We start from the raw sequence: 22291 nt of genomic DNA, 5'->3' as shown, positions 1-22291 counted from the left end.
AGTCAAACAGCATCTTTTCACTTCGTACACAAGGCATGTGGAATAGTTTTGCCCGAGTCTGTTGTTTTACTATCTGACAACCTGTTAGCCTCAAGACTCAGTTGTCAGAACATGCTCTAGATGAGAGAGTTTGTCAGCAGCCTGTTATGTCTTGCTTTATGCAGATTTTGTATTTTATTATTTTCCATTTGAGTAGAGGGGTGACATTTTGATGCTGCTGTTAGAAATGTATCTTTTTTGTTGGTAATGAATTGTAATGTTCTCCTGTTTTAATAATGCCCTTTGTGTAAATGTAGTCCCTTTCAAATGCTGCTTTGTACCTTTGTTCTGTATTTATTTATATATTCATTTATTTATTTATTTATTTATTTCACCTACTTTCAAGGCCCGAAGACGTTACGGAAAGGAGTGGAGTAAAAAAATAATAAATAAGAAAAATAAGAAAAAGATGCAGTAAGAATACAGACAAAAATAATAACAAAAGGCATTCTGTACAGCGGTCTTGAAGTTGTTAGAGTGGGTGATGGAGTGCGACTGATGCAGAAAGGGAATTCCAGTCCTTGCTTGTTGTAGGGATGAATGAGTCACTCAAAATAGTTTGTGCGGCACATTGGCACCTCGACTTAAAGGCTGTGGTCAGTGTGAGACGAAATATAAGACTGAGGGGCAAAAAGGTTTTTTTTTAAAGGACCCTTCACCAAGCCACAGAGAAAATTTCGGTTATACGCTGGAAGTTTTTACGTGACCTCTAAAATTGATTCATTAATGGCCGAGATATAAATATTTCAGTGCCGCGAACCCATGATTTCAGGAAGCGAGCTTCACAGCCAACATAGACACACTCTTCACTTGCTCTGTCTACCCTCCGCAAGAAAAATTCTGACCCTGCGTTCTCCCACTCGAGGATCGGGTGACGCATGCGTCACAGGTCTTGCCTTCTCTCCTTTTGAGTCTTTCTTTTTTTTTTGCTGCACAGCGCACTTCTGCTGACAGTGCCAGTGCTACATGAACAATGAGGCAGATACAAACAGATCACAGAGCATGATCGCGTGTTGGAACACGGTAGAAAATGACATTGTTTCGTTACGTGACTGCACGACGTGGGAACAAGCCGATGAAACGGTAGTACATCTCTCTTGCCACGGGGCAGAGTAGTTTGTGTGTTTTATCATTTCTCTAAACTCTAATTCATGTATTGAAGCAACAGATTGCACAGATAAAAGATGTTGCCTTGAATAATTCTCGAAGTCATGTGTCTGGATACCGACATCAACTGCGAATTTCTTGATTTTGCCAAAGTCTTCGACTCTGTGATTCCCGATTTACTTCTGCTTAAGTTGACTGAACTTAACCTGGACGTAAAGGTGCTAAAATGGATAGGTTATAAATACTTCCTAAAGCATTAACTAGTGAAGACTGAGCTAGATCCCAATCACGTGTCACTATGAGCGACGTCACAGCACAGGCATGTACGTAGGCGCACTTACACATATACGTCAACCCTCTGGCTTGGAGTGTGGTGCCTGTGAGGAGAAGGGCAAACGTCGTTTGAAATTTCAGCTCTTTCTGTGGTGCGTAGTGATGTAATACTTGGCAGACATGATCGTTAGCGCGCATTGTATGCACTGCGCTTGTGAGCTCAATATGGCCAGACCTGGTGAGGGGCCTTTTTATTCCCTATTGAGCATCGGTCACAGGACCATGGAACAATTCCAGAGGCAGCTGTAAGCAGTGATGAGTTAGACGTGTTAATATACGGAAGCGAGGTGAATGCGGTCACCGAAGAGAGCGGTGGTTTTGCCGCCCTAGAACTAGTGGCCGACTGTGAAGGCCAAGACGACAGTAACAATGCTAGTCTTGATAGTGCTAGTTTAGAGAGCGCTGAGAGGGCTGTTGTGCCAGTAGTTCACGCACACACTCACGAGCGCGAAGAAACGGCTGTTTCGCCATTTAGTAAGGCTGTTTTGAAAACAGAGGCTGACTTCGAAGGCCAGCAAGGAGTTTTGCATGCTGTCGACGGCAGTGATAGAGCTAGGCCAACTGAAGGTAGACTTCATGACGAGCTAGTTTGCTCAATGGTCAAATCTGGTCATGCTCTATTACAAAGGAAGATGCACTGTGAAACTCGAGAGGGCAATGAAATTTCAAGTGCATGTGCTGATGCCACAGTCTCTACGAAGCATGCCAAACAAAAAAGGCGTAGGCGCCGAGTGAGAAAGGTGGAGCGTCTAGAGTCAAACGTGCGAAGCGCCAAGGCGACATTGCTAAACGCGCTAAGATCATGATCCAGCCAGATAATGTGAAAAAGCGAAGGAGGGTAACTCCCAAGCTTAGGCATTTGCTGAGGTCGGAGATCGTCGTGACGCACTTCGTGAAAATGAGAGTTTCGCGAGGATTCAGGCGTGGTAACTGTCACCTGACCGCATTGCGTAAAGTACACTGTAGGCAGAGGTACAAAAGGAAGCTTCCGGTATGCTGCCACCGTGGCCGATCACTCGCGGGGGCAATGAATGGCGACTGCCTCGCAGATAATGGGACAGTGTGCACGCAATTCTGTGAATGCATCCCCCTCCCAGTATACTTGGAGGCTACTTTACTACAGTCGTAGCCACGAGGTGCGTCAGGCGAATTAGTGGCTTTTGCCTTCTTCGCGACGGCACCTTGCCAAATCCCCGGAATGCACAACCCCCGCGCGACCTCCTCGAATGCGTTTGAAAGAAAGGGGTGCATTTGAGGCCCGAAAATAGAGAAAACAGGAAAGCAAGTTGCAAATAGTTTTGTCTTTGTATTCATTTTGTGGGAGATTAGTTGAATCTTGAAAGTTTAACAAGTGTAAAGAATACCACAGTTTTTTTGTTAGGTTGTTGGCCTTGTCGGCTTAGGTTAGACCCACGATATAAAGGGGTGTGATTACGCAACGACAGCTATAGAATTGAAATGCAAAATGTCAGTTGCATATAGTTTGGCATGTCATGCACAAGTTGCGCAAGTTACTGTTTGCGCGAGTTTGTAGTAAGTTGTACTAGATGGTTTTCCCATTTGTTTATTTGACATTTTCGGCCTTATGTAATGATTATGTAGCTCGCTTGTGCTAAGTGTTACGGACTATGAATTACTGAAGGTCAGTTCTCCCTTCGCTTTCCTGATCTGTGGAAGCTCTGATTCATAATTACTTAGCTTCATTACATAAACCCAGTCGGTGTCTATTTGTGAAGACAGATCATCGGAAATTTTTTGGTACTTGTCTGGATCAACGCACACCTTGTGTTTCAGGGTTTTCTTTAGATAGGGGGTTGTCATATTTTTGGAATTGGTAAAGTCTGGCGATGAGAGTGGCCTACAGTGGCGCTTGCAGCATTGTTTGTGGCTGACAAAGGTCACTCCTTGGAGCTCGTCATCTTGCATTTCTGCAGTCCAGTCAGAGCCAACCTATGAAGAGGCCTTTGGCGGAAAGAGCCTCATTCCTGGAAGCAGCGGCCCCATGGCTTTGAGCAAAGCAGGCATCAAACCGGCCGAGCTGCATGGAACAACTCGACCTCCCGATGCATCATCTGGTGGCGGAGGTGCTGTTGTGTCTGGCAGTCCTTCGGGGCAAAGGAGGCCTAATCGACAGACGTGAACATATCAAGTACTCTTCACGCTTGTCGTTTCTCGCGGCCGGGAAGTCTCACCGTCAGTCACCTGGGACTGATGGATGAGCAATTAGTCCCCACACTTCATTGGGTCCTCGGCCTCGTGCGTAGCTGAAACGGCAACGTCGCCCTTGGTGTGTTTCCGTGAAGCACCATTGCCCGCCCGAACTACGACGAGGCCCGCGATGACTGTGATGCGCCAACCTGGAGCCCCCTTTCGAGACAACAGCCACCACCCTTCCTGGAAATGGTGGTTTCCGCGAACTGACCGCCATGGAGAGGCGGCTAATTCGGAGAGGCGGCTAACCGTTGCCTGTGTGCGGGGGTGATCAGGCAAGATTGGAGGCGAAGCCCAGCGGGAAACGATGCCACATCATGGGCGGGAGTTTGCAAACTATTCGAACATTGTCATTGGCTAAAAGAACTAAAGTGTATTCCCTCGTCGAGTTAAAGAGGGAAACGAAAGGGATAAAACAGCGGGTCTTGAGTGTCTAGGGACGCTCGACCATGTAGAACGCTCGGAGATGTAAACACTAGAACATGCAAAAATGTTAGCATGCAGACGGCTCCAATATCATGGAGCCGTTCTTGTAAAATAATGTACATTTTGTATATAAAACAGTTTTTCTGATCTCACTGGACTTCTCCTTCTCCCGGTACCTGGCACGTCACCATCCATGGAATCTTCGTGGCCTCTCGGACTTCGGGCTTTCGCAACAGTATTGACTGTGCCAGATGCTCCGGACTCCTTCTGGGAGTCGTTCATCTAGCCCGGACGCATTGTCAACTGTTACGACACCCATGCATTGCTTCAGTCGTCGACTATTAGGCCTTGTCCCGGAGTTCTCCTCTTCAACCACCTCTTTCCAGGAGCTCCACACATCTGGAAATGGCCAAAACCAGCCCACCGCAAGCACCAAAGCAGCCGGTCTCCCAGTCCACAACAGGTAACCGTTCTTCATCCGCTGGTTCCCGATCGCTATCGCAATGCAGCCTTCTAAGACATCGAAGACTGGCTTGACAAGTATGAGTGCGTCACAGATTAACCAGTGGACTGAGCAGAATGACTTTCGGCAGAAAATTATAAATACTTTTGCAAGTGCCGACCGACGTGACCACGCCCAACAGTTGATGGAGCTACGGGTGCAACAACCCAATGAGTCTGTCACAATGTTCGCTGATAACATGGCCCGTCTCTTTCGTAGAGCCGACTGGAACATGACCGAAGATAGAAAGTTGTGCTACCTCATGCGAGGTGTAAAAGAGCAGTTGTTGTGCAGCTTGTGCGGAATCCACCAGTCACTGTTGCTGATTTTATCAAAAAGGCTACGGCTATTGAGCGGGGGCCCTTCATCAACGATGCAGGCAGTACGATCGGCTGTCCACCAGCACCGCAATCAATGCTGCCGCATTGACTACAGAGTATCAGAGCCCCTTGCGTAAATTGATCAGAGAGCTCATCACAGAAGAAATTCACAGGATTCTGACACCGACACTGGATAGACTCGTCGCGACCATCGCCGAAGTGGTACGCAACAAAATCAGGCAGGCGTTACCGACTGCCGATCTTCAAGACCACCAACATCCCATGAGTTACGCCACCGTTGTTCGATGTCCACCACCCGTTACAACCACACCGCCGTACCACCAGACTCTGACAGCCGCTCCTTGGTGGCCGCCGCAGGAGGAGGCTTTGAGGTGCGCACCCATGCTGCCGATGCAGTTATACCGCCAGCCGACATTCGCCGCACCTTGGTCCACGCCGCAAAACAACCCTACGAGACGGCCGCAATTTTGGAGATCTGACGCGTGGCGCACCGTCGATAACCAATCTCTGTGTTTTCACTGCGGAGGTGCCGGCCATATTTCGCGCTATTGCTGGCATCGCGACACATCATTTCGACCTCTTCATCATTGGTCTGATGGTCGACGTGCAAATGACAACTCCATGCTATGCCGCAACGACGCTGCTTTTCTGGGACCTCCCATAGCACACCCAAATGACAAATCCATGCCCAATGATTGGACTGATTTCGGCCATCAGTCGTGCTCTCCAACCCCTCCACGCCAGATTTCGGCTGGATGTACTTTTGCTGACCTTTAAGGACTGACGGTCGCCCAGACCCCGCCGGAGAAACTGAAGGCGGCGACTTCTGGGGGTATGGTTGCAGGCCCGCCGTAAGACAATAAAAAGCCCCCAACTCTCCCGCAGCAGAACGCCGAGAAGCCGATAACCACTGACCCCAAAGAAATTGTGAGCGCTGACCTTGATGTTTTCGTGGATGGGCAGCCGGTGACAGCGTTAGTCGACACTGGTGCCGATTTCTCTATAGTAAGTCAGGAAGTCGCCCTCCGCCTGAAGAAAGTAAAGACGCCATGGACGGGACCTCACATAAGGACGGCAGGCGGCCAATTACTGATGCCTACTGGAAGATGTACTGCTAGAATTAACATTAGAGATTCTTCTTTCCTGGTGGCTTTCATCGTTCTCCCTGCTTGCTGTAAAGATTTGATTATTGGAATGGATTTCCTAAGGGAATATGGTGCCGTAATTACCATCTCAGACCACATGGTGACATTTTATAAGAGCCCTGGTTTAGTCCATTGCTTATCGCCGCAACACAACTCCTTTCGTCTAACAGAAGAGGACGTCGTAATCCCACCTTGGACATGTATCCTTGTTTCGGTGGCATGTGACACAGTTTCATTGCGAAGGAGTTGCCGACTAAACAACCATTTTGTTGTATACTCACGGTATCTCGGTCGCACCAGGAATTGTAAATGTCACCGACGGGTGCACAAACTTATTGCTAACAAATTTTAGCATAGAGCGATGGCACCTTCCAAGAGGCACGGTTGTGGCTTATTTTGACGGTGTTGCGGATGTTCGCGGCAGCTGTTCACTACTCGAAGAAGCGCTTTCACAAGACTCAGCTCCTGTACTTGACGTTAGCACTGTTTTGCCACAGCACGAACGACAACGGCTTCTTACGCTATTGGCCAAGTTCAACGACTGCTTTGCGTCGACGTCATGAGTAGGTTGGACGCCTCTAACAAAGCACCGAATAATTACAGAGGATAGGGCAAGACCAATTCACCAAAATCCTTATCGTGTGGCTCCCAGAGAACGTGAAGCCATACAACAACAGGTGACAAAAATGCCTAAAGACGACCTTATCCAACCATCAACGAGTCCCTGGGCATCCCCTGTAGTTCTAGTCAAGAAAAAAGACGGCAGCTTGCGTTTCTGTGTGGACTATCGAAAACTAAATCAGGTGACAAAGAAAGACATGTACCTGCTTCCCCATATCGACGATTCCCTCGAAAGGCTTCGACACGCACGTTACTTCTCTTCAATGGACTAGAAAAGCGGATATTGGCAAATCGAGGTAGACCCGTGAGACCGTGAAAAAACTGCTTTTGTGACGCCAGACGGCCTATACGAATTTAAGGTTTTGCCTTTCGGCTTGTGCTCTGCCCCTGCTAGGTTCCAACGCCTCATGGATACTGTGCTTTCGGGTGTGACGTGGAAAACCTGCTTAGTGTACATCAACGACGTCATTGTGTTCTCCGCAACGTTTGAAGAACATCTTGAATGGCTTGAAGCGGTTCTGCAGTCCATACGATCCGCCGGCCTCACCCTGAAGCCGGAGAAGCGCCACTTTGGCTTTGCGGAACTACAGTTTCTTGGTCACGTCGTCAGCCACGCCGGGGTCCGCCCGGATCTTGAAAAAATTGCCGCCGTCACACAGTTTCCCGTACCATCCGATAAAAAGGCTGTGAGGCGCTTCCTCGGCCTCTGCGCCTATTACCGGTGTTTATTGCAGACTTTGCTTGCATTGCGTCGCCATTAACTCGCTTCACGAGAGATGACGCTGCTTTTGTATGGGGCGACAAAGAGCAAGGTGCATTTAACGTCTTGCGGCAACGTCTCCAGACACCTCCAGTGCTTGCCCACTTTGATGAGACCGCTCCTACATTGCTCCACACTGATGCCAGCAATGTTGGCTTGGGAGCTGTTCTTGTGCAGTAGCAGGAGGACACGGAAAGAGTGACACGGAAAGACGCTCTCATGCACAGAGGCAAATTATTCCACAACTGAGAAAGAATGCCTCACCGTGGTATGGGCGGTTATGAAATTTCGCCCACATTTGTATGGCCGCCCTCTCAAAATTCTCAGTGACCTTCATTCACTGTGTTGGTTGACGAACCTTAAAGATCCTTCTGGACGATTGGCGCGTTGGAGCCTAACGCTACAAGAGTTTGACATGACGGCCATGTACAAGTCGGGGAAGCTTCATACGGATGCTGACTGCCTGTCTCGATCGCCGATAGTCGGCTTCTCCACTCGAAGAAGAAGAAACATCATTTTGTGTTCTGGACGCATTCGCCATCGCTCAACAACAACGCGACGTCCCTGAGTTGCTTGTACTACTAATCAATTACTTACAGGGAAGATCTGCGAAAGCACCTAGAGTTTTTGCAAGAGGATTGTCATCATTTGGTTTACGGGCCAAAGTTCTTTACAAAAGAAACTTTTGTTCGACCAGGTCCCCCTATCTGCTCGTCATTCCTGCAGCTCTTCGTACGGAAGTACTTCAAGCCTGTCACAATGAAGTGAATTCTGGTCACTTAGGCTACACGCGAACATTGGGCAGAGTGCGGCAAAGCTACTACTGTCCGAGACTTACCACCGCCATGAAACATCACGTTCTCACTTGTCTCGACTGCCAGAGGCGCAAGTCACCTCCGACAAAACCAGCCAGTCTCCTACAACCTGTCCAGGTTCCTCGAACACCATTTTATCATATCGGAATGGATATTTTGGGCCCAATTCCTACTTCTACTGCAGGGAATCGCTTTGTTCTCGTTGCAACCGACTATCTGACACGGTACGCTGAAACAAATGCCATCCATAGAGGCACAGCAGTCGAGGTGGCGCGATTTTTTCATTGAGAATGTTGTGTTGCGACACGGCGCACCAAGCGTCGTAATAAGCTACCGAGGAACCGCATTCATGGCTGCATTTTTAGATCACGTCTTGCTGCTAAATGGAACGGCTCATCGGAAGTCAACCGCTTACCATCCACAAATCAGCGGATTGAGAGAGCGCCTAAACAAAACAATTGAAGACATAGTTTCAATGTCCGTGGATGTTGAACATAAAAATTGGGATGGTATCCTCCCATATATCACGTTTGCGTACAACGCTGCGAAGCAAGAGACTACGGGCATGACTCCGTTTAGCCTTGTTCACGGCCGGGATATATGAATGATGTTGGATGCATGCACTGCTTCCACACGAATTTGACGACACTGACACGAACGCTGATGTGTTTACGCAACACGCCGAAGAGGGTCGGCAGCTTGCGCGCTTGCAGATCTGCCAGTAGCAAGACTACGATGCAGGCCGCTATGATGCTCACCGTAGAACCGTAACTTATGAATTCGGCGACAGAGTGTGGGTTTGGACATCCATACGGAGACGAGGCCTCTCCGAGAAGCTGTTGAGACGATACTTCGGATCACATCGAGTATTGCGGTGACTCAGTGATGTCACATGCGAGGTCGTCCCCGATAGTCCCAACTGGATGCAGCGCCGTCCGCACCGTCCTGAACTTGTGCATGTTGTACGCATCAAGCCATATGTGAGCGATGACTATGCGAGAGACCCTCACTTCCACAAGTGACATTTCCCGTCTAGCATCGGGGCGATGCTCTTTTAGGGAGGCAGAAATGACGTATGTGCTCTAGGCAGACGACAACGATGATGGGGGCATTAACGGACTCCGTCTAGTGGGTCAGTGGGATTTGTCGAGGACAAAGAAGATGTGTCTCTGTTCTGTTTTGTTTGAACAGGTTGTCCTGCTGTTCTTGAAGAACGTCTCCCTGTCTTCTGTTCGCGTTGAAAAGTGAGCGCATGGCAATTACTTAAGCCTTTTAAGTAAAGAATTGGAGAAACTACATCAGGGTTCGCGCTGTAAATCAGGTCTAGTATATTAGACGAAGAGGCAGATACGGACGTAGGTTTCTGTCCAAGCTGGGTGAAGTGGAAGTCCAACCAAGTGTTTATAAACCGGGTACTCTAAGAACACTGGGACGTTGCCATGTCATTGTGCCAAATGATATGGGGAAAGTTAGCCACCAAGAAGAAAAAGTGGCGAGTTAGGGTTTCTGACAACTATTTTGTTTAATACGTCATGAAGGTCATCACAATATGATGGCGAAGCAGTTGGAGGCCGATAGCTTGTGCAAAAAATGGCATCTCTGTTGTCGAGTACAGCGTGCATGCAAACAAATTCTATTGGAGTTAAACAGAGTTTCAAATGAGCGTTTCAATAACTGCAATCAAGACACCTCTACCTGATAGCTCGCCGCGATCACAGTGATAACATGAATATGTTTTTTCGCAATAAAAAATTTTGCTAGTCTTTATCTTAGCGGAGAGCCACGTTTTGGTAAGACATACTATGATGCCAGCAATGCATGAATAAATTAGTGACGACATTGCAGCCTGTTTATTTAGTAGGCTTTGCACATTAGTGAAAAACTCAGATATGCTGTTATTCCTTTGCGAATGTGCTAGTAATGTCCAACTATTTCCTTCGATACCTTGACGTGACCGAACCGAAGAACATGCTTCACATTTCATGTCAGCTTCGCATACATTGCAAATGGTAGATCAGTAAACATAGCATTTGTTGTTCACAAATAGTTTGTTTAGCCGTAGTGAGTATGGTTGGCCTGTTGCCTTAGCAAAATCTAGTAACTTTTTCCTAGACTGGCGTGTTGCTCGGCAAAAATCGTCGCCCACAGCTACTCCTGCAGATTTCAGTTTAAATTTTAGTGCCAGAATTTTGTATTTTAGTTTTAAAGCAGGAAAGTTTAATTTATAATTGAACGAGTCTTATTAGCACTGTAAGAGCCAAGTCCTTTGACTTTACATACCATATTCTCGGGGACCTCAAACTTAAGATGAAGGGATAAAAGCTCACGCACCAATTTTTCGGACTGCACCCACGTTTCTGACAGATTGTCAGAGATACCATAAAATATTAAGTTAGCCTGATGGGAGCTATCTTCTAGATCAGACACATCAGGAGACGGGCATTTTCATTCGTAACGGCCTGAGCTGTATGCAACCACAGGTATGTCAGCTGCTGACAGGTTATGCTCAAGTGATTCAACAATTGATTCAACGGTCATTTATCTAGTGGTTAAACCAGACACTAGATTAGTTAATATCGCTTGCTTTTCTTTTAACCTGCGATTTTCAACTGATTCAAATGCAAGTAGTAGTAACAATAAGTGGCAATAACTGCTGTTTGTATAGCTCGCAACGTAATGTAAAGCCATTTTAACCACCACAGTGGCTGTTGCATTCTGTTGGGGGAACATTTCAGTAAGGAATGCAAAACTGCTTGTGTTCTTATATTTAGGTTAAAAATGCCAGTGGGCATTTCTCATAGTTCAAGTGTTGCTCTGAGACACTATCCCAATCAACCAACCAATCATGCTTTGATACACAGTTGTTGACATCGGTTGCCTATTTTTTCCTTTTACTTGAAAAAGGAATTTTACACGTTCACTAAGTTTTTTAGCTCAGCTGCAGTGACACCCAGTTGCAAATGCTCCGGACACAGTTTAGCTTCAGACAGCAGCATCCTGTTGTCTTTCTAAAGCTACTGCCAATGTGACTTTCCCTGTCTGTTCAACTTAGGTGGCTGTGCCATCTTTGGTGTACAACATCCAGAACAACCTGCTCTATGTTGGTGCAACCCATTTGGATGCAGCCACATGTCAGGTGAGACATTCTGCATAACACATAGTATATGACCACATTGAACCACATGACCATTGCAGAGCAAGTCTTGGATGTTGAAATTACCATCATTTCAGAGGAGAGGTGCTTTATCACCATGCACTGCAATCTCAATGTTGTGCTACTTTTATGCAGCTCTTTAATATAGGAGTGTATAGTTGAAGGGAGAGTACTTTCTGAGAACAACATTCCACTCAATCTTGCGAGCTTCTTGATCAGAAGACAGCAGAAGTGGATTTCCACCATCTGATACAAAATGTGAGCGCTGCATCACATTAGGATGTAATACATTAAGATGAATTGCATAAATTATTTTATCAAACAACTGTTAAACCAATTTTAGCAAATTTATTGCATTCGAAGAAAGTGACTGGAATGTCTAAATATAAAAAAAATTTTATATCCATAACTTCACAACATTGCTTATCACAGTTGTGTAAAACTGCGTGCTGAGCATTTAAGGGGAGATGCTCCTCCGAAACATTTCTTTTTAAATAATGATGCTGGGCGAATGAAAATTCTACCACTTATAGAGCTTGATCTCTTCATTCGAAATCTACTTTTAGTTTTAGGATATCTTGATGCTTTCATGTCCTAAGTGCCATGCATAAGTGAGAAGCAGTGCATGTTTGTGCAGCTGCTGGACTTAGCAGTTAGCAGGATAGAGCAGTGCAAAATTATTTTTCTTATCCGTAACACTCCACTGATTGCTAATAAGCAAGATAATGTGATTCCCTTTGCAAGCAACATTTTAAGAGAATTTCGTATCTGGTGCTTCATATTCAGTGGCTGGTGCCAGAGTACATTAAAAATTTTCATCCTTAAAAAAATAAAGTGATTGCATTAAATTCTAGATAAGTGCATTCTACATATCCTAAAAATTACGCCCATCAAATGTGGTCTTGATTGGACCACAATAAGTACATAAAATGTTGTACACAAACGCCTTGTCTTGCCCAAAATATGAAGTTGAGAAAAATGCAATTGAAAGTTATAAAAGTTGTTTACTTCTGTTAATTATTATTATTACTTCCCGAGGAGATTGTGATGCGGCAAAGCTAACCTTGGAGAGAAAAAGCTTAGGCCTACCACCTTGCACGAGCCCAATGGCATGCGACACCGCGGTATGACGCATCGCGCGCTTGAAAATGTGTCATATCTGGGCCTTTTCTTGCCACCTCGAGTGCTTTAACCGAGTTTATTATACTTTTCCCGATCATTTCTGGCTCTGATTTCTTCATATGTGAAATAGGAGAGATCAATGTTGCTGAAACAACTAAAAACACAAAACCTATTTCTTTAATGAAAATCGCCATTTTTTGACCCGCCTCTCCCCTTGATACAAAAAAGAGGAACATGCTGATTTTCTTCAGGTAAAATGATTACCTCACCTGCAGGATCAAGTACCATTCACAATACAGAGGTACAGTAGACTTCCATTAATTCGACTCTGGTTAATTCGATTTTTTGGGGTTAATTCGATCCCGGTCTAAGATCCCTGCCAGCGCCCATGTATTTCTATGGACCCAAACTTTCGTTATTTCGATCCTGAAATTGCCCTTCGCCGGATAATTCGAACTTGACTAGTCAGCACGCACGCGTGTGACCTTTATGGTGACTCCAATAGCGACCCCTTTAGTGGCAGCGCCTGTCTCGGCGGAGTTTAAGGGACACTGAATGCGTTGAGCATACGTCATCTCTTGTTGAAAATGCATATATTCGGCCCTCCCTATAAATATTTTCAAGTTTTAACCACAGCTCTTAATGTTTGATTGCGGTATGTACCCGATTCTAACGCGCGGCCCTTTTTTTTCTATAAGAAAATTGCCTGCGCGGTGCAATAAGACTCAAAACCGCCCTCTTTTGCGTGCTTTGCTGCATAACGCGGATGTATTGCGGCGAAGCTGACTTTAACCGTGCGGCGAAGCTAGCTTTAAAAAACCGGCTGCCATTGTGCAACAATATTTTTTGCAAAAAAAAGCAGGTGCGCGTTTCATTTATACCTTGTTTAGGAGCTCTAATGTAATTTCTACATTAGTTTACTGCTTTGGACGCATAGAAAGTGGGCCCTCGTTTGATTTGGGGACGTGTTAGAATTGGGCAAATACTGCCAAATGAATCAGCGGTGTGTTCTAGCGTTTTTTTCTGCATCGTGTTTAATTCGACTTGCCGAATAATTGGATCAGTTTCGTTGGTTCTGTCAGGGTCACGTTAACGAAAGTCGACTGTATTTTGTAGAACAGTTTCTCAAATTTTCATGTGGCAGGACATGCCACTAACATTTGTGTAGTTGCCTTCCTCCTTCAGTGTATTTATGCATAACCTCTCAACCAACAGCCAATCTACTGAATGGCTGCACATGTATTACATAAAAATAATAAACAGTGCACATGTTGTTCAATCTCTTTTCCTTCAAACAGAAATGTAACTCAGTGCCATTTTGTGCCTGTCTCAAAACACTTGCTATACAAATGTTGTAACTGGGCAAAAAGGCAGCTGCTGCAAGTTTTGTGGTGAACAAGGTTTAATGCAATAAGCCAACGTTTTGCTTGGCTATATAGACACAGCACTCATGGCACATTGTCTGTGATGTAACAGTGCTAGTTGCTCTTCATTGTAACAAGCCTGAATTTTACCAAGTCAAACTTGCAGTCAAAACTCTTGAATGTTGTAGATACTGCTGGCAGATCTTATTAAGCCTGTAACTTATCATTTCAATATATTATTGTGGCAGCAGTTAAGCGCTCAAAACTGATTTGCCTTGTCCGTGCATCCGTCCATTCTGTTATGCTGACGACGACACACAACGTTAATTTCTCGTCTTTTTTTCATCGTTCGACCACCTCGTCATCCCCAACTTTACAGTACAAAGAAAAATAAAAATAAAAGTCACCGTATAGTTCTCAGAACCAATCTCTATCCAGCTAAATAAAGAAATAAAACAATCAAATAAACAAGGATTAAACGACTCGTCTGAAGTCACGCTGCAAGTGTAAATACTTGCGAAAAGTCTATTTTAAGCCATGGTAACTATTCAGTGTTATTGAAGACCTCTCTGGTGTACGGCACTACGACGCCAAACTCTCTCCAAAGTCAGAGACATAAAAATACAGCTTGAATGCTCGTGACGCCCGCCGGCTATACGTACTTTCAAGTACGGCGGAGCAGTGAAATGAGCCCAGAGTACCCCTGCTGCCACCTTATGCAAAGCAGCGGCAACTCTAGAGCCGTCGCGTCATTCGCGGCGCATTGGCGGAGCGGTGCCATTTGGCCACCTCTCCTATTCAACCACCGTGGTTTTGGGATGCCAATGAGAGCTGCGCGTGTCCCCGCCTACCCTGTGCCTCGGCGGTGGAGGGTACAAGAGAAGGAAAATGGAGGAGGAGGAGTACGGGCGAGGATAAATAGGTTACGCCAGCGCGGAATTTACTCAGCCTAAGTATTGATTTACCCAAAAATTGAATTTAAAAAAAAGTGCAAAGAGACTGTGAATTTCAAGGTCATCTTGAATGCCATGCCACAGAGGGCAGATACGTGTTTGGATGTTGTCCTACTGAACAATGGAAACAACGAAATGTAGCTGTTTTACACAAAATGAACAAAATTAAACATGATACACCAAGATTACCGTAATTGTTTTGCATGTTGTTCATGTGGTGCAGGTTTCTCACCTCGGTGCATCATTGTTGCCGCACCCTTCTTGTTGTTCGCAGTGCTGGGCTGAACTAAATCTGAACTGAAGAAAAGAGAAGTTCTGCAGTCCCAGGTTGCTTGATTAGTAGTGACAAAAATAAAATGTGCTATAATGTGCAATAGTAGTTTTTTACCATGGTAGCAGCGTTATCAGCACACCGGAGTAACCGGAATACGTGAACATAGAACATGTAGGCAACCATAGCGTGCGAACTTCTTCTACGTAGGCGCTTCGGGCTCTTAACATTGTCAGCAAGCGTTACCTTAGGGGGTGAGAGAAATGAGGACAGAAGACCGCGCCACATTTGAGTTGAAAACATGCTCTTCGAATTTTGAAAATTTTCAGCTGAATAACTTCATATTGTGACGTAAGGAAGGGGAATGTCCCAGTCGTGGTGGTCCTTGGAAACGTACTTGGACAGCATATCAGTAATGGTACGCCCCATCAGGCCATTGGTTTGAGGATGGTATGAGGTAGTCAGCTTGTGTTGAGTGGAGCAGGAACGCACAATGTCGGCAATAACTTTCAACAGGAAGTTACGACCACGGTCAGTAAGCAGCTGTCGCAGGGCGCCATGAAGCAAGATAATGTCACGCAAGAGAAAGTCCACGACGTCAGTGGCACAACTGGTAGGAAGAGCCTGCATGATAGCGTATCGGGTGGCGTAATCAGTTGCGATGGCTACCTATTTGTTCCCAGAGGATGATGTGGGAAAGGGGCCGAGAAAGTCTAATCCAACACGAAAGAACGGTTCCACAGGGACGGTGATTGGCTGGAGATAACCGGCAGGTTATCTTGCTTCGTTATCTTGCTTCATGGCGCCCCGCGACAGCTGCTTACTGACCGTGGTCGTAGCTTCCTGTCGAAAGTTATTGCCGACATTGTGCATTCCTGCTCCACTCAACACAAGCTGACTACCTCATACCATCCTCAAACCAATGGCCTGATGGAGCGGTTAAACCGTACCCTTACCGATGTGCTGTTCAAGTACGTTTCCAAGGACCACCACGACTGAGACATTGCCCTTCCTTACGTCACATTTGCCTATAATTCTTCCCGGCACGACACTGCCGGATTTTCTCCATTTTATCTACTGTACGGTCGCGAACCGACCTTGCCCCTTGATACGGCACTTCCTCCCGCTGCGATCTCAACAAGCGAGTATGCACGCGACGCCATCGCCCTCGCCGACCATGCATGCCAGCTTGCCCTCTCGACTGACGGCCTCGCAAACCACTCAGCAGCGTCAGTACAACGCCCGCCACCGTGACGTACAGTTTTCGCCTGGTGCACTCGTGCTCCTGTGGTTGCCCTCTCGTCACGTCGGACTTTCAGAAAAGCTCCTTTCGCAATACACAGGGCCCTACCGCGTGCTGCGCCAGGTGACGCCTGTGACGTACGAAATTGAACATGTCAGTTCGACCTCGCCGTCTACTCTGGCATCTAGTGATGTCGTGCACGTCAGTAGACTCAAGGCCTACTACACTGCTTGGGAGTTGGACCTTTAATCGCTCCGGGACGGCGCTTTTGCCGCTGGGGGTAGTGCTGCGGAACAGTATTTGCCATGACGAAGAGGTGAGCAGTGTAAAGACGACGACGACGATTAGAGGTTAGTGCGAGCTGTTACCTCTTGGCCAAGTGCAGCGCATTTGCTTGTAAATATACTTGTATATAGCTTTTCGTCTGCGTCTTCCTACGTAACAATATTACGTACCCTATCGCTGCCATTCTCGTTGCATCTATATCTCCAACCGTCAATATACACAACCCGCGACTGAAAAATGGGGGCTTGAAAATAATTGTTCGAGGGCCCCTTTCACACACCACTCTATAACCTGGGGGATCTTGTCCAGTTAGCTGAAGTGGGAGAACGCAATTACTCGATGAAAAAGCAGGCAACCAAAGGAAACAACAAATAAGTTGGCCAATCCTGCGTAGTGGGCAAACGCCACCATAAAATGAGGAGCAAGCAAGATGTTGGTCATCACTCAGGAGAAATGCTGCTATTGCAGTGAGTGAGTTCAGAGCCGAACGAATCTCTAAAGTTTGTTGTCTTTTTGGAGTGCAGCTCTTAGGCACCCATTCCTGCGGCGAGTGACAGCGTCAGCATTGTCCCTCGTAACCGAGCGAATAAACGAAAATTAAAGGCGGACACAGAGCACAGTGGCAAATGAAAGACTGCATTAGCGAAGAGAGCGCGTGGAGGAGGGTGCAGCGGAACCATGAGGCGGAAAGCGGTGGAGGAGGGTATGGCAAAAGCGTGAGCAGAACACTGTGGTGCCGCGCAAGACCTGCTTTGCGGTGACCATGGCTACGAGATGACGGTGGAGTAGCGCGTGTTGTCTGTATGGAAACAAAGCGCTGCATTAGCAGAGGTCTGTCTGCTGCGGCTGCTGTGAATTGCACCCATGCGTAACCCATGCGCTGCCTCTCGTGATCTCCCGATTAGCGAGGCATTCGCGCCACACTTCGCTCCGTTTGCAATGTGCCGCACAAGACAGATTGTCCGTGCCAGCCAATATGTTGTCACGGAGCCAAGGACGATGCAGGGTTTTTTCGGTAAACAAGGTTTATTGGATCGAACTTGTGCTCCGCAGAAACTCGAAGAAAATATAAGCGGCGAAGGAGCAGCCAACAGAGCGACGTGCACAGGCGATCGGCGGGTTCCTTCTACTGGCCGCCGTTACGAGCGGACGCGTCCCTCTCCCACTCTTCGCTGCGTTCCAGTGTCTAAGACGCCGCCAGCGTTCGCCGAGAAACGAGTCAGCGTTCGCCGAGAAACGAGTCAGCGTCTCGTCCCACAGCGTGCCAGAGACGGCAGGGCGAAACATTCCTACTACCAAACCAGACAGCCTGTGCGGCATACTAAAGAAAGAGAGAGAAACACGCACCTCACTTCGAACACTAGACAAGACAACCGGGCGTCGCCAGGTGCTGGCAACAAAACACACGATAAAACAACCCAGAAGGCATGGTTCACAGCTTTACCCCTCCCCCCCCCCCCCCCCCTTGAAAGGGCATCGGCCCGATGCTAAAACAGTAGTCCAAACAATGAAGAGTCCGTTATCTGGTGTAGTAAGGCTTGAGGCGAACCATGTGGACGACTTCGGGCCGCGTGCGTCATCATGATGTGCCGGAGTCACCGTCGGGGACGACCTCGTAGACGAGTTGGCCAACACGTCGTTGAATTCTGTAGGGCCTGAAATACTGTTGCAGGAGCTTCTCACTGAGTCCGCGTCGTCAAATTGGAGTCCAAACCCACACAAAATCACCTGGGGGATAATCGGCGTCTCGGCGTCAGAAGTTGTAGCGTCTGGCATCCACGAGGTGCTGGTCCGTTCAACGGTATGCATTCGAGCAAGCTGGCGGGCCTCCTCCGCACATTGAAGGTACCCTTGAATGTCGGCGTTGAGGTCGTTGTTTTCTACATGTGACAGCATAGTGTTGAGCATTGTCATCGGCTGTTGTCCGTAGACAAGCTCAAACGGAGTCATTTGCGTAGTTTCCTGGATACCTGTATTGTACGCGAACGTGACGTAAGGGAGGATTTCGTCCCACATTTTATGTTCATCGTCGACGTACATAGACAGCATATCTGCGATCTTCTTATTGAGGCGTTGGGTTAGTCCGTTCATCTGGGAGTGGTACGCCGTGGTCTTCCGGTGATCCGTGTTGCTGTAGTGTAAAACCCCTTGCATAAGCTCTGCAGTGAATGCTGTTCCGCGGTCCGTTCCGCGGTCGAGTGAATGCTGTTCCGCGGTCGAACGCGGCGCCACGCCAAGGACTTCACATTGTACTTCTCTTTGCATTTTGAGGTCTTCTGGCACCTGGAGGTGGAGAAGAGTATAGCGCGCCGAGGAAATTATGGAGGAGCGCACTGAGTGCGCGGCAAAGCAAAGCTACCTAGAGGAAAGTCTAGGTGGCGTTGAGCGAAGGGGGCAAGGAGAAACGAGGCGAAGCGTCGCGGTGACCCATACACTTGCGCGTCACCCGCGTTCATGATGTGAAATGTCACTGGCTGTTTGAAATGCTTAAGCATTTCTGTGTTACCTAACAAGAAAAACCGTCCATCCCGTAAGACAATCATTTTCATGATAGTGCCCGCAGCAGCGAGTGAATTCAGCTTTGTGCTGCCTCTCACTTCAATGCCAACTAGGCGGCGAGAACACAGCGCTCACGAAGCTATCAACACTCACCGCACTCTCTGCCTCCATCGCAGATTGCTTTCAAGATAGTGGCCTGCGCGTCTTGCTTCCGCGCGAAGTAAGCCAGACTAAGCGGCGAGAACACAGTGCACACAAAGCTATCAGCACTGGCCACACTGTGTCCCCATCGCAGATCGCTTTCAAGAGAGCGGCCTGCGCGACCGCGCCATACGCAGCCGCTGCCGGGAAACGGCTGGTCACGGTTGATAATGGTTCGACGCGGATGGATAAGGCGCTAAAGAGCGATACCGGCGTTAATGATCGGAACGTCATCAGCGCACTTGGCGCGGGCACCTGCAGTAGTTTACTTGTCTTATCAATTCACCTTGCGCCGCCGTCTGCAAGCAGTTCATGTCACTGCAGCGCTATCGTTTATACTGGTCAGATCAATTTTCATAACACTGATAATGACACCAGGCTGCGTGGAGATCAGCAAGTGGCGCAATGCTTATGCATACTTAGACATCTTCCAGAGGAGTTTCTGTGTGAATTTTCTTTTCTTTTGCGCTTCTTGCTTCTTGCACGCCTCGTGTGTGCAATCAGTTGAGCCCCATAGTCCGCATGCTACCTCGAACGTCAACACTCCTTCTTTCCGATTTTCATAGCGTCGTTGTGTGCGAAGAAGAAGCAAACCAGGATCAGCTATTTTTTTGCGCGTAAATAAAATGTGCTTGCTTTTTTTTTCCGAGTTGTGTGCAGTAACTTACCGGCCCTCAGAGGCACCATTCGGTAAGCCACCGTTTGTTTGTCTCAGGACCTATCATTTTATATATCGAATTGCCTATATATCAAAGTTTTTTGTGATCCCCTTCAGAATCAATATATCCGGGTTCGACTGTAGTTCCTTCTTGTCGGTGACATTGCACAGCTTGCCGATGTCCAGCAGAAGCCAAACTTGGCATCCGTGTCCTGCAGGTGAGTGAACCTCGCATCGATTTCGGTATTAAGATGGTCGAGTGTGGATTTCATGGTCCTTTCTATTTCCTGCTCAGTTGTTAACCAGTTTCCTTTCGACTTTTCACTGGGCATTTTTTTTTTTTCATTTCAACATCACCGTCCCACTCCTTACAGCGACTAAGCTTCATCAAGCGCCTCGCTCACCAGTTTCCCTTCCATCATGAAAATTTCGTGTCTAAGGCAGCCTTGTGAAAGTTAATTTTTGAATCTTGCAGTCTTTTTTTTAGACGCGATCTATACTAACCAATATCTTGTTCCAAAAGCCAAGCAAGATAAAAAATCACAACATTCGCTTGTACAACAGTATTGCATCACTTCTGGTTTCGCTCATTTCATTTTCGTTATATGTCATTCTGTAAAGAACTTCAAGTATCTCCTTAGGGTACCTGCTGACTGGCTTCACCGCTTCGGCCCTTGCAATCCACCTAGTCTCTGTCTTTGACTTGACAACAACAATAGGCATGGTGTCTTTTAGTTTCTCCCAATGCTGCGATGAGCGAGAAAAAAACATGTATAGTGCTTCGATGGTCCCGAAAAAGGTAATCATCCTAGTGTCTTCGTTTGCAGCATGTACTCCCACCAAATTGATCGAGTGATTTCCGCAATTTATGAAGTGTGCCAATTTGTTTTTTCAGCTATTCTTTGATTGACACCACTTTTTTGTCCAGCCATCACAGCAGCATTGTCGTAGTACTGTGACCGGCAGTAGTTTAATATCACCTCAACGACGCTTTCAGCATCTTTGTTCCTAAGCTGGATAAAACCGAGGAAGGTCTCTTTAATTTAAACTGATTTCTTCTCGAAATCAACTTTCATGTATCGCACAACCTCTGACATTTTGTTCACGGTGTGCTTGATCAGGAGTCGTGTCAAACATAATGCCGTAATACTTGGCTTTACAGATTTTTCACAGCAAGGACTCGCTAACTGTGGCTGCCATCATGTGGATGAATTCGTTTTGGACACTAGGTGATAGATACAATGTAGATCCTGGATGACTTTCTACGTATGCGAGGTGTTCTTTCATGACGGAGTTAAAAACGGCCAGTAACTTCAATAGGCCAAGGAAATTTGCAACATTGTGCTTGTCATCTGGCTGAAGACGCTCTCGGTGCCCTTGCAATGCCAAGTTCTGAGTAGCAAGAAATTTTATACAGTGGAGGACTCTTGCCAAAATATCATGCCACTTCTGCCTTCCTTTCTCGACCTGCGATTGAAGGTCAGCATCAATTACTCCCGTGTTTTTAGTTAAATTTCTTTCCATTTCTTTCCACTATGTGAAGGCCATACAGTGATTTTTGACATTTTCGTGAGGAACAATCCTCTCAGGTGCCTTCCACTTGTTGAATCCACCTTCTTGTTCCAAAGATGATAGCTTATCTGATTGGGAAAAAAGGCAAAAAAAAAAAATGCTGCCTTTTTGGAAGGAGAGTATAAGCTAGCCACGAGCAAGTCACTTCTTCACCACAACCATCCCCTAATTTCGTTTTATTTTAAACCAAGCTTTGGTCATTGAGTGGTTGTTTGTTGGCAAGAAGGGTCCCTCACCATTTTGGAAATACTTGCCCCCGAGCTAAACTATTTTCTTTCGCAGAGTGTTGCACAGGATGGCTTTTCCAGTACCCTCGTCAAATTTCAAAAGCCCTAGGTCATGGTGTTGAACGAGCCATTAAATAATAGGCTGAGGCTTCTTGGTGAAATCCAGTTCACTTTGCTCCGTAGCTTCAGGTTGAATCTTTGGAAATGCAATGTCACTGCCATTGCCCTCCCCTGCTCTGAAGCCGTGGCATCTGTCTTTCTCCCACTGTGTTTAGATGTTTTGCAAACTGTTGCTTCCTCGGCTTGTGTGGATGTTAACAAAGTGGAAGGAAATGGAGCTGCCTCCGGGGAACATGAAGTACTTGTCCCAGGTTTTTCAAAGAAGGGCTCGAAGAACTTCGACTTCTCGGCTTCCTGCGCCTGTAGCTTTCTCTTCTTCCAT

The 22291-nt window shown here is 46.9% G+C and overlaps 1 protein-coding gene across 1 annotated transcript in view; it reads left to right on the top strand.

Annotated features, from left to right (window-relative positions):
- LOC119460510 (UDP-galactose translocator-like) overlaps positions 1 to 22291 on the top strand; it is a 51707-nt gene that overhangs the window by 5793 nt on the left and 23623 nt on the right. Inside the window, exon 3 of the mRNA XM_037721428.2 lies at positions 11353 to 11436. Within this exon, the coding sequence (XP_037577356.1) occupies positions 11353 to 11436 (84 nt within the window). The remainder of the gene's footprint in view (positions 1 to 11352; positions 11437 to 22291) is intronic.

Source organism: Dermacentor silvarum, chromosome 8 (assembly GCF_013339745.2).
Source record: "Dermacentor silvarum isolate Dsil-2018 chromosome 8, BIME_Dsil_1.4, whole genome shotgun sequence".
NCBI classification, from domain to species: Eukaryota; Metazoa; Arthropoda; class Arachnida; order Ixodida; family Ixodidae; genus Dermacentor; species Dermacentor silvarum.
The sequence above is the reverse complement of the archived record's forward strand: the minus strand, read 5'-3'. Positions and strand labels throughout refer to the sequence as shown.